The sequence below is a fragment of the Pogona vitticeps genome, chromosome 3, assembly GCF_051106095.1.
Source record: "Pogona vitticeps strain Pit_001003342236 chromosome 3, PviZW2.1, whole genome shotgun sequence".
In the NCBI taxonomy this organism is placed as follows: Eukaryota; Metazoa; Chordata; class Lepidosauria; order Squamata; family Agamidae; genus Pogona; species Pogona vitticeps.
Genome location: NC_135785.1, coordinates 69694385 through 69711051, shown reverse-complemented (window position 1 = coordinate 69711051; position 16667 = coordinate 69694385). Strand labels below are relative to the sequence as shown.

The 16667-nt window shown below is 40.3% G+C and overlaps 1 protein-coding gene across 17 annotated transcripts in view; it reads right to left on the bottom strand.

The window, feature by feature from the left end:
• The window catches only part of TACC2 (transforming acidic coiled-coil containing protein 2), a 219665-nt gene that overhangs the window by 166370 nt on the left and 36628 nt on the right, over positions 1–16667 (bottom strand). For all 17 annotated transcript variants that reach the window (XR_013543921.1, XM_078391167.1, XM_078391169.1 and 14 more), the window contains 3 exons: positions 15729–15857; positions 5652–11306; positions 4798–4908 (listed from right to left, as the gene is read on the bottom strand). Coding sequence is in view for 16 of the 17 variants with exons in the window: in XM_078391167.1 (XP_078247293.1) it covers positions 4798–4908; positions 5652–11306; positions 15729–15857 (5895 nt within the window). In the remaining variant the exon portion in view is untranslated. The remainder of the gene's footprint in view (positions 1–4797; positions 4909–5651; positions 11307–15728; positions 15858–16667) is intronic.

The following is a 16667-nucleotide window of genomic DNA, read 5'->3' as shown; positions in this document are numbered from 1 at the left end:
ATTGTGTGTAAAATGGTTTCAGTGATCTGCCTGGAAACTTTTTTGCACTGTTATTTCATGTTAAAGGTCATAGGTATTGTTTCCACACATTTTTTATGATATTGTGTAAACTGATCTGAGAAAACTTGTATTCTGACAGATAATATAAACTAATTAATAAATAGGTACCCAATGTGGTGTGGTAGACAGAATAATAGACCATGGACTCTGGAAGACTGAATCTGAATTCCTGCTCAGCCATGGAAATTCACTGGGAGAGTAGAACTGGTAAAAGGTAAAGGTAAAGGTTCCCCTTGACATTTTTAGTCCAGTGGTGCTCATCCCTTTTCCAAGCCGTAGAGCCAGTGCTTGTCCGAAGACAGTTTCCATTGTCACGTGGCCGGCGTGACTAGGGAACGCTGTTTTACCTTCCCACCGGGATGGTACCTATTTATCTACTCGCATTTGCATCCTTTCGAACTGCTAGGTTGGTGAGGAGCTGGGACAAAGCGACGGGAACTCACTCCGTCACATGGATTCAATCTTATGACTGCTGGTCTTCTGACCCTGCAGCACAGGCTTCTGCGGTTTAGTCCGCAGCGCCACCATGTCCCTAGAACTGGTAAAACCACTCCTTAAATATGTCACTCACCTATTAGGGTCACTACAAGACACTTCTGACTTAATAGTGCATACAGTATATCACAATGTAAAGCAGTGAGTATACAGCTTGTATAATAGTGTAAATGTGCTGTCCCCTCAAAATAACACAACACACAGCCATTAATGTCTAAACCACTGTATACATACTGCTTTACATTGTAGCCAAGTGTCATTTCTTCAGTGTTGTCACATGAAAAGATATACTAAAATATTTATGAAATGTGAGAAGTTGTACTCACCTCTGTGATACACTGTAAGTGCTGCTGCTGCAGCTACAATGACAATGACGATGATAACTACAATTAATAAATACTATAATTCTGCCAAAGATCAAAAAGAAAGTTTGAAGGGGTCAATCTCCATTGCAATAGTTCAAACCCTCCAGATGCTTTGGAGTTCAGCGACCAGAAGCACCAGCAAATACAACTAATGCCCAGGTATTCTCGAATTGAAGACTAAAACATCTAGATGGCTGATGTTTGAGGCCTGCACGCCTACCAAACTGCCTTACTCCCCAAGTTTTCATTCTATTGGTTTCATAAAGTATTTTATATCCAGATAAACATAGGAATTCACCTCATAGCAGTCACCGTCAAGCTTCTTTCATTTACAACATGTAGGTCAAAAATGGTAGTGTTTGTTGTGAAGTTTCTTTGAATGCACTAGTTTTGTCTATCATAGCTGATGTCTGACAAAACTCAGAATTTATACTATGTACATTTCCACAGATCTTTCTCTCATATATTGTATTAAATTCTAGCAACACAGAGAGGATGCATGTAAGTGCAGACAACGTTCATGGTGGAATATTCTTTACATAATCCTCTTGCTTGTATTTTCTATTAGCATAAGTATCTATTAGTATCTCTTATTAACATTCTCCCTCAATTCAAGGAAAGATTTACAGCTTCTGCGGTACTGCTATATTTTCTTTTGTTCACAAATGAAAAAAACAGTTTGAAAATCGGAACGAAAAAACAGATAGAGGAGCAAGAATCACCTAGCCTTCTCCATCTGCCTTTTGCTCTTTTGAGCATTTTTGCTTGCTGCTGGGAATTACAGTATTTGTTCTGTAGGTATCCCTTATCTTGTGCACATATCCCTGTTACATACAGCACTGATGTTACCTGTCTGTCATGGGTTGGAGGGAAAGTTCCATCCTATGGGGAGTGGAAGGCGGGACATCAGGAGGAGGGGCTGTACTGTATATATATGTGGAGTTTGTGTGGAGAAGTTAGAAGAAGCTGGAGGAGAGCTGAAGGAGAAGCTGAGAGAAGAAGCTGGAGTGGGAGTCTGTGTGTCAGACAGGGTACTACTGTGTGTCAGTCAGTACCAACCTGATAGGTTCAGGTGTCTGTAGGGGTAGCCAGAACTGATAGGTTCAGGGTCTGTGCTTTATTTAAAGGTGTTCTGTGTGAACCAAACTGGTGTATGCATGATTGAGACTAAGCCACGTTACTGTATCTTATTCACTTGATCATTTTATTTTCCCTGTGTGTTATTTAAATAAACCTTATTCCTTTGTTTGTTAAAAATCCATTCCTGGTCTGTGTGACTCCTTACAGGGAATGGTTGGTGGCAGCTTAGTGAAACTGTGGCATATCCCAGTAGGTCTGGGGTTGTCACAATCCCTAGTTCAGTAGTACTGTAGCACTTGACACTCTGTTTCAACAAGTACAGAAAGCCATACACCAGAAGTCTCCTATACCCAAAGTCAAAAAATCAACAGCTTTCATCCATACCATTAAAAATGTATACACTTTCTATAACCCCACCATCACCAGTGAAAGATAGAAAACACTGGACTCAAAAGGTAGAAAATGCAGGAAGCAACACCACCACAAGGGAAGGAACAACTAGCTTTCATACACGACTGTGTCTATGATTCTCCAGTTCTCATACAGTATGTCTATGAATGAGTCGTACAAGGCATTATAAAGCAAGGTACAGGCAAAGTGATAATAGATATACTTTTGCTTCATCCTGTAATTATACAGTTCTAAAATAGGCAAGTCTGAACAAAAGCAATGTTCCTTGCTAATTGCCTTAGGAAGCTCTCAGTTCTTGTCTCTCTGCTGCCCATTATTCTTTATTCCTGTGTGTGCAATATGCAACATGTATATATTCCACAGGCATGCAGCTAAAAAAAGTAAGCTGTTTTGCAAAAAGTGGCAGCTGTCGCCACTTGGGATGAATACTCAGACTGGAAAAACAGGTGATAAAAATTCTTCAAGCATATGCAACTATGCAGTTACAGAGTTATGAATCACCAGCTGCTGCTGAAGGCACCACCCCATTTACCACAGGTATCAAAGTTTACCACCCATTATCATTTTTGGACAGATGCACATTCTACCCATTTTCCTCTCAACTGACAGGATTAGCTGGAAAAAGAAGTGGCTCCCTCTTAATTAATAAAATGAAGGAAGCAAGGGAAGCTGTAAAAAAAACATAAGAACAATGTACAGGATCTCTGAAAAACACTTTTCTGAGACATTCAAAAGCTTTAGAATGCAAATTTCTCATAAAATGAGCCCAAAGATTGAAAAACATTTTCCTGCTCATAAAAAAAAAGCAACAGCTTCTCATTCCAAAGAATAAGCAGAGATTTCTAGGATTTTCTAGGTAGTGAGTACTCAGAAGGAGTGGAGCATTCCCTTCTCAGGGGGCACACTGCGATTGTGGATCTTGACCAAGGCTTCACATAGCTCCTCTTTCTAGAAAGAACAGTGGGGGAATCAAACTCCCCGCCTCTGGCTCCACAGGCAGGGACCCAAATTACTGAGTTATCCAGCCAGCCATGCATACTAATGAGATTTTTATTCCAAATCTCAATTTTTAAAGGGATCCCTCATTTATGCTACATGCCTCATACCTGGCCAAATATATTCACATTTTCATGAGATGAAAGAAGGTAACAAATAGGGCTCAAACCGGGAACTACACAGAACCAGAGTTTGAACCCAAGAGCAAAAAAGTGTCACCAGTAGAGATGGAGGTATTCATATACAAATATCACTGTGCAGCTGGACTTAACAAGGGTCCGGCTCCCGGGGACAGACCATCCGCTCACACGTCCAGCAGTAGCAGTGGCCTCGCTCTCCCTTCCAATCGCTCCCTGTCTTCTTGCCCAGCTAGCAACTCAGCAGCCTTGCAGGGAGACCCGTCCTCCCTCCCATTGCCAGGAATGGCTAGCTGAGCGGGGCTCCAGGAGCAATTGGAAGGAAGAACCAGGCTGCCGCCGCCACCACCGGATGTGTGAGTGGATGGTCTGCCTCCAGCGGCCGGAACCTCATTAAGTCCAGCTGCACAGAGATATTCGTATACAAATAGCCCATCTCTAGACACCAGATGTTTTTGTGCGCAGACAAGGTTCTTATGCCTTTAGAAGCTTTTAGAGACACTGACCAAATCATTTTGCTTAATGTAGTAAATTGTACTAGAGGAGGCCCATTGAATCAATAATGATTTAGTGAGTCAACTCCTCTGTAAACTCTGTTGATTCAAATGGGTCTACTCTAACTGCATCTTATGTTAGCATAGTAGGTCACAATTAGCATAGGTCTAATTGATTCAACTTACTTTAGAGTCACTCAGGAAATCACTGTTAGACAGGCCTCCTCCGGTATAACTTACTACATTAAGCAACTGGATGGTGGCCATTGCATAAAAAGAAGCATCCCTCATCACCATCCCTGAACTAAGAAAACTTTATTTTACTTTGTATGCTGGCCAGCTATTAATAATAGATCTCTAATGACAAAACAAAATGAAGTCGCTTATCACTTGCATATACTCTGCAAGGACTCTGCCCTTAATTATATATATGTATGAAAACCATGGCGCTTACTCATGAGGGGAGGGGAAAGAACAATATAGTTTACAAAAGCACTCTGTGTTATTAATTTACATGGCTCAGGGCTGACTCCAAACACTGAAAACAGATTCTCACGCTAAATCCCAGAAAATGCTGGTTCAGTTGAATTGAAGCACCAATTAAAATTTAAAAGAACACCATAACAATGTGATTTAACATCTCTACTGCTAAAAAAAGTAGCAGGGTTCAATTCTAGTTCTTTTTCATGCACTCAAAAAGTATGATTCTTAAAACGGAGCAGTCCCACCCTCTAAAATAATTAATGCTTTCCACTGTACCTTTCTACTCTGATGTCATCTCTTTCCTCATTTGAGGTGTCTTTGACTGCTACGGCTATAGAGTCCTTCTCAGGTACAGCAAGGAGAGAATGACAGAGCTCACGAAAATTGCTGAGGTTGTGGAAAAAGCAGGGACATCATTAGTTAAAGGAGAAGGTGACCTAAATTTATAGGCTTGAGCATTATTCAAACAAAGATGGCTCTGACATTCAAAGTAATCAGAACAAGCCCTACAAAATATGTATTAAAAACAGCATTTTAAAGAGGTAACCCATTTAGACACAAAAACAAAACAAAACACTAAGTATTGTGGCACCTTAAAGACTAACAGATTTATTTCAGTGGGAGCCTTCATGAGTTGCTTGCACCAAGTGTGCTTACTGTAAACAAGCTTGCACTTCACCTAAAAGTAGAAGTGTTTGGCTTTTAGATGCTAAAGACTGTTCGGATCACAGCTGACAAATAAGAGATCATAGTGCTGTAACTGTGTAATCACAAACATGTGTACTCAGAAATAAGCTCCACTGAGTTCATTTGGACCTGTACAACTATATGCAGAATGGCAGCTGTGGCAGGGCTAAGAATAAATAGAAAGAGCTGCTGAAATTCTAACTTCCTATTAGCTTAGAATACTGCTAATTATATCAAATCATTAACATTTTCCTTTGAAAAGGGTAAAGATTTACAATTTTTTCTAAGTAGATAATTAGAGAAGTTTTTCTCTAGAGCTACATAGCTCTTAACGCTATGTAGTAAAAAAAAAATGAATAGAGCCACCCTCCCAATACGCTATCTTATCTGAAGTTCAGTAAACAAACAAATCTCCACTACAGTTAGTTTATAAAAATAAGTACCTTTCGGGAAGTAATTCATCTGTAGCCATGTTCTGAGATTCACTAGGGAGACACTGTTCATATTCACTGAGCGAAGTGGTTGACCCTTTTTCCTGGACATCCAAAAGGGACTTCTCATCTGCCAAATGTTCTTCTTTGCATTGACTTGCAGAAGCAGCTTCATCATCTATACATACATTTTGCTCCCTTCTTTGAATGGCTTCAGAAAGCTTTGTTGCATCAGCCTCCTGTTTGCATTTGGTAGTTTGCAAAACTGAGTCATGGTCGTTGGTGAATAATGTCGCTGTAATACCTGTTTTAGGGGTGTCAATAGAAATACGTGGTTCTTTTTCTATGGTGCTCAACTTGGTGTCATCTGTTTCTTCTACACCAGCCTCACTCACACTGCTGTGTTCTGGTTTGCCATCACCTATGGAGGAACCATTAGGATCCATTTCATTTTTGAGGTAATCTATTAATCCATGTATTGCTGTGTCCTGTATTTTCTCTTGTTCTGGTGCATCAACTAAAATGGGCAAGAATTCTGTACATTCCAGGGCTTTTGGTGTCATGAATACTTTGTCATTAACTGTATTTTCATCCAAAAGATCACTGCAGGTGGAGTTTTGCTGGTCTTCCGCAGGCAATATCCTGGGCTGTTGTTCTTGGTGAACATCAAGACTATCAAGAAGAGATGGCAATGCTGATGTGTCACCTAAATCAACAACATTCTCTTCATTTCCCTTGTCTTCACCAGGCATTGGGTAGTGCTGTTGGTTTCCATAATGTATTAGCTCTTCCTTAGATAAACCTGTGTCACACTGACTAATTAAATTGCTTTCCTTCACTTCTGCCATGGTTGTTTTGTCAAAATCACTCTCTAGAACCTCTCCTTTTGAGGCAAAGATACATAAAGAGACTTCATTACCAGACAGTAAATGATCTGTTTCTGAGGTATGAGAATTTACTGGATGCTGCACTTCTGCTTCCAAGCTCACCTGATTCACATCATTGTCACTGCTTATAGCACTAACACATCCACATTCTTCTGCTGTCCCCTTGCTACTGCTCAAGCTATCCACCTGACAGTCTACCTTTGGTGCACTTGTCAAAGGTTCTTCACTTAAACAGGATTTCTGGATAGTGATATCTTCCGAAAAAGCACCTGGCAAGTAGTATTCTGGAGTGATTGTCACTGGCTTTTCCCCCTGCAACATCTTTTCCTCAGCAGATCTTTCAAGTGCCCCAGCTTCTGATGGTAACATGCATCCTTCTGTTGTCTGGTCACAGCCTGCTTCTCTATTTCTGTTGACTTCATCCCCTTTGCTCAATCCATGCTTGCACTCACTTATTTCTTTAGCTGCCAGGCTGTCTCCTTCACCTGTACTGGTTTCAGCTGAAAGGGGAGCCAACTCTGCTGTCGAAGCACTTGGCACTGTCTTCTCAAATATTTTGCTAATATGCTTTCTGAAATCAAAAAAGCCAATGCCAAAGGTCCTGGAAGGCAGGTCGTTCTGCTCTTTTTCGGAAGTCGCTGTGGACTGCTTGGAGGTCTCTATTTCCATCTTGGGGATGCTGAAATCCTCTGCAAAAGTGCATTTGCTGTTCCCTGCTTTCCCTGTGCTTTCTGTGATCGTACTGCACTTGTCATCTACACAGCCGATATTTGTTGCCGTACCCTCATTACAGCCTGCTTGCTTACCAGAAGATGAAAGGCTTAGAAGCTTCTCTTCTAAGCTTGAAAGGCTGAAGAGAGAATTTACCGAGCTGTCAAACTGCTGGGCTTTGAAGTTTACATCACTTTTTGCTCCTTTTGTTTTAATTGCAGAGATCTCAATCTGCAGCTTCTCAAAATTAAATGGTGACAAACTTCCTTCTAACTGCCCTGTCTCACAGGAGTCTTCCAAGGGAGCTGGTAGAATTTCTGCCAGTGGTGCACTCTCTTCTGATTGGGACCCTTGGTCTGGAATCACACACTCTTTCTCTGGGACTGTCTCTGAAGGAATGTTGTCTGAATTTAGCACTTCAGACGTTCTTTGATCTGTTGAGCCTTCCTCTGCTAAAACATCACCTAGGTGTATGGGTGTAGCAGCTGCAGCAACAGTCTGTAAACTGGGAGTGGTACCTAAGATATTTTGGCAGGCTGTGACTTCAAGTTCCTTGTTTTGTAATTCGCCCATAATGACATCATTCATGCCATTTGTAGGTTCCTGGTTTACTCTGGTTTGTTGATCATGTGAAAATGCTGGCACAGAAAGCCCTCTTAGTTCTGCTTGTGAGCCAACAGGTAGAAACTCCAGCTTTTCAATATGGTCTGTTTTGTGCAAAGTACTACTGGCAGGGATTACTGTGAGTCCAGATGACACAGGAGGATATTTCTGTATTCCTGCTTTTTCAGCAGCTGTGAAAATCAACTCCTTTTCATAACTTATTTCTCCAGATTCATCTTTGGGGGTGGTTTCCTCCTTTAAACTTGGATTCTCATTTATTTCTATGTTTGAACCTTTTTCTTCCGGTTCTGTTGGTAGGTTAAGGTCAATGCTGTTCGATTTATAATTGTCATCAGAGCCATTTATTTCAAAACCCACTAGCAAGGTCTCTGGCTGTTCAGCATTGGCAGTGACTGTTTTCTGCATCTCTGGAACGTACTCTGTAACACCAACAGCACTTTCATCTGGGCTGCCTGTCAGATTGCATAAACTACTTGGCTGCTTGCTTGTATCAGGCACTTTGGCAAAGGCATAGCTGAGATTTTTTTCTTCCCAAAGACTCTCTGAATCCAGAGAATCATAAACCTCCTGCCTGAACTCACTTAAGGCTCCCTTGCTAGGAAAACTTTCTTCTACTTTTTGGTTTATTTGAGTTGTCAGGCGCCTGTCTTGCACACTGTCTCTTGCAGACTCAGATACATTCGACCAAGATGCCTTTTCAACTGGAAGAGCTTTGGGATCAATTGGCTTCGCCTCGAATCCAACAGACACTGTTTGGGGTTTATCAAGAACATCTCCTGTTATTGTCCGTTCACTTTCACACATGCCCTGGTGGCTACTGGGTTGATTTAACTCCAGTGCAGGAGGTGTTTCATTGTGCTTTTGTTCTCCAGGACTTGTTGCTGTTGGAAGATTTTTGTGACTGGAATCTTTGAGTTCTGTTTTTGCAGTGTGCTGTTGATTACTGCAGATGGAGCCAGGGGACTCTGGACTAACTTTAGATTCCACTTGTGGAGAGGGCATCAAAATGGCCACCACCTGTTGCCTTTCTGCAGCTTCCCCTTGAAGAGTTTCCAGAGATGCTTTACCATCATTACTCTCCTGTGGATTATTCTCTTTTAAGCTGCTGCTGTGCAAGCCTCTAAATGTTGGTTGCAGGGAGCCAGTTTCCACAATGCTCACCGATGCCTGTGGGCTGCCTGAATGCAATTTCTTCAAACTTTGTTCATTTTCTTCACTCATTTGTTCCTGCTCTGCTTGCTGCAGGGAGTTCACTTTGCTTTGGGGTTTCTGTGCCAACGTCATGTCAACAACCTGACTTTTCATTTCGGCTTCATATTCCTCCTGATCAGGTTCATTACTTTCTTTCTGATCCACATCATTGCTTTGTTCCGGAACAGTCACAGGGACACTGTCAGCATCGCCACAAACCATTGGGCTACATGCTTTGCTTTCAGAAAGAGGTGTATCTTCCTGGACTTGTGCTTTTTCTGTTGCAATGGATTCAGCAACCTTGGCCCACTCATCTAAGTTTTGATGCTCCAATTCTGCTTCAGGAACTAGTGTTATTTCTGCCGATGTTGCGCTGCTTTCAGATGCTATTTCATGCGTAGTGTGGCCTTCCAATTCCCATTCAGTTCTTTGAGAAAATGTGTGCTCCCAGGATTCATCACGCTTGTTTTGCATAACAATGTTGTTCTCCGAGTGCAGCATCAGTGAACCATGCGCATCTGCTGAACAAACTTTCCCTGTCATTTCACTGGCTGGAAAGTTGAGTAGTGTGCCTTCTGGTAAAAGGGTGCCGCTTTGTGAACGTTTTTGCTCTTGTAATTGTTGCGCTTCAGCAGAGAGAAGGCTTTTATCCTCTATTTCATATGGGGCTGTTTTCTTTCTCTCTGAACCTTGACTTAATTCAGGTGAATGGTCATCAGGTGTTCTCAGATGACATTCTGCACCAAAGTCAGCTTCTAAATTTTTACCACTAGTACCACTTTGAAAACAGTAATCCTCCCAGTGCATCTCGGGGCTTTCTTGCCTTTTGTCAATATCAAAGCTTAGTGGCACCCCTTGGAAAGAGTTTGCCTCTTTCTGTGTATTCAAACTTGCTAAATCCAGCCTGTCCTGACTTCCACTGTCTCCCAAAGAAACATCTTTGTTTTCCTCAGGTACCATATTCTCTTTTTTAATGTGTATGGTAAGCTCATTCTCACTTGCAAAATCTCTTACACTTCCCACCAGTGATGATGTTTTATTTTTAATGGAATCTTCCTTCATAAAACACGTAAGATTTTCTGGGTCAGATAGAGTGACGTTTCCCCCACTCATATCCTTAACGTGTGTGGTTTCATTGCTGCCAACTTGCTCTCCTCTGTTCTCAGACACAATGCTTGCTTTTTGCTTCTGGTTTTCATCAGGCAATAAGGACACAGCAGAAGGCCCACAGCTAACTAGTAAATCCACACTGTGATTTTTTATTTCTGTAAATAATAGGCCTTCTGTTTTTTCACTTTCAGCTTGATCTGGCTGCTCTTTTTCAAATATAGAACTCTCATTTTTTTCTTCTACTGTAGTATTCAGAGACAGATTTGATGGGTTCAAGGGCATAACAGGAGCTGCGCAAGACTGCTGACTATTCTGCTCAGTAAACTCTTCCTGGAGTTCATATTTTTTGCTTGTTACAGCATCACTATTGAGTTCACTGGTGGCATCGCCACACTTGACAGAACTCTGGCCATCAACAACTGCTCCATATTTTTTCATGTCTGAACCTCCCATGGTGGGATAATTTGGGATTAATGTTTCCTGCTTCATTAACAGGCTGTCTAGACCATCTGTGTCCTGTCCACCTGGTTTTGCCAGTGCCTCTTCCTTGTGACCCACTTCCCAAAATCCTGCCTCCTGGCTGTTCCCTTCAGTGATAGAACAACCTCCCCCTTCCCTCTCGGGTAATGAGATAACATGTGCTTTTCTCTTGTCACTCAGCTGTTCAATCTGCCATAATGGGTCTAATTCACTTGAAATGGTTTGTGCTACCCCAGCTCCTGACATCCAAGTGACATCTGTTGAGGAATTATTTTCTGAGCTAGAGTTATCAGGATCTCTTTTATCCCGTATTGCAAAAGTGGTAGCAGACTGCATAACATTCAAGCCACTGTCCAGATATAGATCAGGAACAGAACTTCCGCCATTGTCCTTCGTAGAATTCAGAGATGGCGCCAGGGTAGGCAGTTCCCCAAAGCTATCCTCAAGACTCCAAGCAGCACATTCCTTGGCATACTCAGTTAAAGGCATAGGCTCAGCTTGTCTTTTGTCTTTTGTTCCTTCAGCCCATTCCAGGAAGCTAGATATAGCTCCTCCTTCTTTTTCTTCACATGGGATGTTTTCCAGTGTTGTTACCTCTGGAGACACCGAAAGTGTTTTTGCACCGGGTGATTCTTCGTTGCTACAAAGGCCTTCATTACTAAGGCTGTCAACAATGGAAATGTTTATTCATTTCTGTTCAGTAATCAAGTGAAACACAACCCAAAAAATAAGAATTCACACAAGAGAAGTTTCAAAGCCATGCAACTACATGCACTAAAAAACTTTGTCTGCTTTCAAGAGGCAGGAGACCAGATTCTCTTCGAATTTTTATGACATGATAAATGCAATAAAAATTCTGAAAGGAATATTACAGGGGAAAATATCCCAATGGCATTTTCCATTGTTGATCATGTTAGCTAGGCGGATTAACTTTCTACAGATCATTTTTAATAATTTATTGAGTTATATGTTGTTTCCCTCCTTTCCCCCATGTAAGACATAAAATAAATCTAAGAGGAATGAGGAATATGGAAAACTCATCAAGACTGAATTTCAAATGGAACATAGTACTGTACTGATCATCTTATTCCAAGGTTTAAAAGGTCAAAAGTTTACTCTGGTTACACTTTCCTAATACGCATTTCTCTATTTTGCCTTATATTTCCTTATGCCTGCAATAATTTATAAGGGGGTAAGACCCATCAAATTTAGGAAACCTATTTTTGAGGACATGTGCAAGATCTTTACCAACCTTTGTTGGAAATTTTGGCACCCAGCTGAAATATCAAAATGGCCACTTTTGATTAGAAAGAAGTGGCGATTTTGATATTTCAGCTGGGTGTCAAAACACAGCAATTTATCTGTTGTGAGCCCACTTGGCTCTATGAGTTATTCTGGCCCAGTGGAGCCAGCTTCACTATATCCTCTTTTCATAGCTAACGAACAAGTCCCCATCCATTTCCCCACCATGCCTTCCTGCTGAACTGTAGGTCACAGACCCAGACTGGCAACTACTGTTTGCTTTCTCATATCATACTGACATGTTGCAGCTGCCTTTAACTTCTGTCCTTATCTGATCTCCCACTTTTGCTTTACCCTAGGCTGCTCTTGTTCAACTGTACCTCAGTAGCTATAAACAGAAAATTTTGGCCAGTTCCACTTCAGTGGTGGTCTGTGTTTCCTCTAGTGAGTCACAAGCTATGAAGCCTGGACTTAGGGATATTCAGTAATCATAGAAGTTCTAAACCCACCAACTATGGCAGGAGAAGAGCAGCTTAGGAGCATCTAGAGGCCAGTTTTTTACCCCTAGGATCCACTGCGACTCCACCAGGCCTGGAAATTTGAGGGTGGTGGTTGTTTCTTAAATTGTATATCTCCAGTTTTTAAAACATGTGCACAAGGATGGGCTTTTTTAGTAGGGGAGGCTGCATACCATTTTACAGCAAAAACAATGCTCATGGTGGTGGTTCCAAGGATAACATGTCTTCTTTTAACCCATTCTTCTTTTTTATCCAGCCAGAGGAGCATTTTAAAAAGCTCAAAAATCCCTTGGGGTCATGTGTAGCCTGTACACCATGCTTTGCCCATATGGGGAATCTGTACAAGCAAATCCTTGCAATGAAACCCCTTACTATTTTAATTTGAAAAAAAAAGAAAATGTGTAACGGTGAGCCAGACATTTGTCAGTCTATGCTTTACCTTCCCTAGGCCATAATGACTATCGAAATTCATTTACTCACAAATGAGGTGCCTCAGGAGAACACAGACAAAATAACGTTTACTGTATATGAACTGTAAAATGACATGCAATCATGGGTTCCCATTCAAATAGTGTATAAATATTGCATACCAAAACATGTGTGTATAACAGAATGAGAACAGGAAAAAGAGGAGCTGTAGAACCTACATAACCTCAAACTTGTTTTTTTAAAAAACAGCAACACTTAATGAGAAAACAGCACAGATCACTTCTATTTACTGATTCAAGAGTTAAAGAACCTGGGCTGAGGAATGGGGGTGCTTCCTAAGGATGTAGTGAACACTTAGGGATCCCCAGAAGCTGAGGGTGGGGGCTATTAAGTTTTTAATTGCCTCAAATGGCCGCTGGCTGATGAGAACAGGCTAGTTCTGTGGTATAAGTTTGCAGCAGGATTTCAGCCAGAGATAGTAAAGGGAGGGGCATGAAAATAATTCAAAATATGCTTCTTATGCATTATTCCCTTTATTGGTTTTGCTCCAAATACAAACTTTAAAATTACGTATCTAACCAAATTGCAGGAGACTGGAAGCTAGTACTTTTGAATGTCCTGTAGAAGTGATTTGTATGGAAGGCATTGGTCACTATGACGAGTAGCCTATCAGACAGTAAGGCTGGGGCTAGTTAATCAACTTTTTCTTAAGACTATTGGTGGACTAACTATGTGCTGTCAAGTAAATTGTAAGCTATGGTGACCTTTCTCAGGATTTCCTTTGGCAGTGCCTATCATATTCTAGAACTATAACTCCCAGAAGCTCTGCCATTGTCTTTGCTAGTTATAGGTTTGAGGAGCTGTAGATCACAAACATCTGAAATGCCAATGCTTGGGGGTCATTAATATCCAAGAAAGAGGAGTACAGAAATGGAAACCTAGCATACGCAACAAATTTAACAAGTAGAAAGTATATTAATGTTACTCTAAAATATATCTGTTTGATGGGGAAAATAACAAATTTAACTTTAATTTTTTTAAATTGAAATTAAACTTTACATTTTTAATTTTAAAGTGTTATTTCCAAGCTCTGATAGCTAAAGTTATGGAAATTTGATGTATGACTTCATGGCTTTTTACAGGCTATTTGGCATTCTCCAATTTTCCTGTTCTCAGACACATTATATCATGTCAAAGAGTGTAAAGTTCTTGCTTGCATAAGGACCTAAATCTATTACTGGCTCAATAGCAGCCAATGCTCACAATTCCTTCCTTCCTTCCTTCCTTCCTTCCTTCCTGCCTTCCTGCCTTCCTGCCTTCCTGCCTTCCTATAGCCATCCTGTAACTGACATTTTCTTGGAGGTTCACTGCATTGCCCCTATTATTCTTAGCTGAATTGTCAGAAAAGACCATTTTCAAAAAGCTTTGTATTGAGGAAATGAAAATGGAGAATTCAGGCAGACATTTACGTAATTATTAAAAGAATAAAAAACAAAAACAAAAAAAACAATAACAAAGAGTAAAAACTCAGTCAAGGAGGTTTCCAAAGTAAATTATAATAAGCTGTCACTGATGGTAAAAACAAACATGAAGTAAGTGACAATGGCTTAAGTCCTAACAGGTTCATGTAGCAAGTCTTAATAAAGCACTGATCCTAATCGGTGGACTTATTTCCAAATACATGTACCTTAATGTGGGTTATAAGGTTTCCAAAATAGGACAGGCCACTAAATTTCTGGTCTCAGTTCTATGTATCTACTTTGTGAAAGGCCCAAGAGTCATAAAAATGTCTTGAATAAGAATTTACAAGTTCATGACCTGTCCTGGTCTCCCGCTGATACCAATTTGCTAGAGTTCACTTACCAAAGCAGATTTCCTGGTGGCAATGGGGAGTTCAACATGCCAAGCCATTTACCACTATGCATTAATTACAACACACTTAATGATACCCATCCCCCTTTTTGCTATATTTTAATGTATTATTATGCTTTTCCTTCATCTTTCCCACTGAAATTAAAATAGCAGGGATGTAGCAAAATAATCAGTCAGATGGTGCCAAAAGGTATAGTAGGCACCTCCCTATGTTTTCCTTTCCTTTTCAATAGTGTGAACACTTACATTTGATCATTTCAGTCATTTTCAATTCATCTAAAACATGTAGAGTGTATGAAAAAAACAGGAAGTGAGAAAGAATCTATTCTGTTTATGGATGGATGCTGCTGATTACAGCACTAGGGCAATGCCACCAAAAGAAATATATCCAAACACATGCACACATCATATATTTAATCAGCCCTTCTTCAGAAATGCGCAGCACTCCAGTTACACTCTGCCATCCAGAACACAAATTTTACAGAGTTTGGAAGTGTTCCTTTGAAAACGAATGCATTAGCATTACTTTTTAAAATAGAAGTCATTTGTTGACACAATTTGATTTTTTTTCTAAAATAACTTAATATTAGCAGTAGTGTTACTTTTCATTTGGTGTTTTTTGGAAATATGGAAAAAAAATTGAAAAATAATAATTAAAAACCCCAGATTTGAAAGTATTGGAGTAACAAGTAAACGGTACTTCTTTTTCCCCAAACTGCAATTGTAACATCATTAATGTTAAAATTATTAAAAGTAACAACACTGAGAATCATTTAAAAAAAACATAATGAAGAAATGTGATGTACTTTCTGACAGTTTACTTCCAAACTTTGCTTAGAATTATTTAAGCAATGTCTTAAGCAGCCAAAAGAAATTTCTTTTTCTATCGGCATACTTTCTTAGAAATCGCTTGTTAATACAAGCCCTCACATATGCAGAAAACCAAGTATGTTTTCCTCAAACCAGGCATAACAGCGCTCACTTGATGTTTTGGTTTGTAGCTCCTCACACTTGTTATTTTGTACCTGCTTATGACTGGAGTTTGGGACCTTAAATCTTCGTTTACATCAAGTCCAGTAAAAAGAAGATTATTTGGGGCAAGTAATAGGTTAGATGCCCTTTCCTTCTGGTCAAACATTAAAGAGCAGCTCCCTCTGTCAGAGGAAAGTTCGTGAAAAGAGAAAAGAGAAAGAGAGAGAGAGAAATTTTCTGAAAGCAGCTTTAAATATCAAATTGGCATGCAACACACTTCACTCAGAATATCATTCATCACAACTCTATCTTCACAAGTTCACAGTTTGAATGTATTCATGTTGCTCTAACTTCAACAAGTTAAACAAATGCTCAGTCCCTGTTAAAACTGCATCTCAGGTACTTTACAGGTTGCACATTCTCACAGAAGAAATTGGCCCCATCTGTCTTCTTGGATACACTAAAGACTTTAAAGGCCAAACCAGATGTTGCACTAAACGTATGAATGCATCTATAATATCGTTCTTTCTTTTACTTCAGAAATATCAGCTGAAAGATCAAGATCAGGAACACAGCATGAAAAGAGGGGTAATATGTCCCCCTAGACAACAGTTACAACTAAAATGCTTCCCTAAAGCTGTTATTTCTCCCAGAGATAGGTTTCTCACAGCAGCTTCCTTCTAGGTATCCAGAGGAATTCCCACCCCCCAGTTGATTAGTTCAAGACATCATGCATTTAATATAAAGCTTGCCTGGCTCTGAAACATTGCTAGAAATTTCTGCCTTTCTCTTCTCCTCAGGCCTCCCCCAGAAGAAACACCATGCTTCCAAAAGAAACCAACAGCTGAGTAAAGTGCACAAATGCAATTTTTTTAAAAAAAAGGCAAAACAAAAGCCCATCCCCATATATACACAAAAACATCACATACTTCTCCTCACTAGTTGTCCCCAAAAATGCTTCCTGATTCTACACTGTCCATTATTAAACTGGG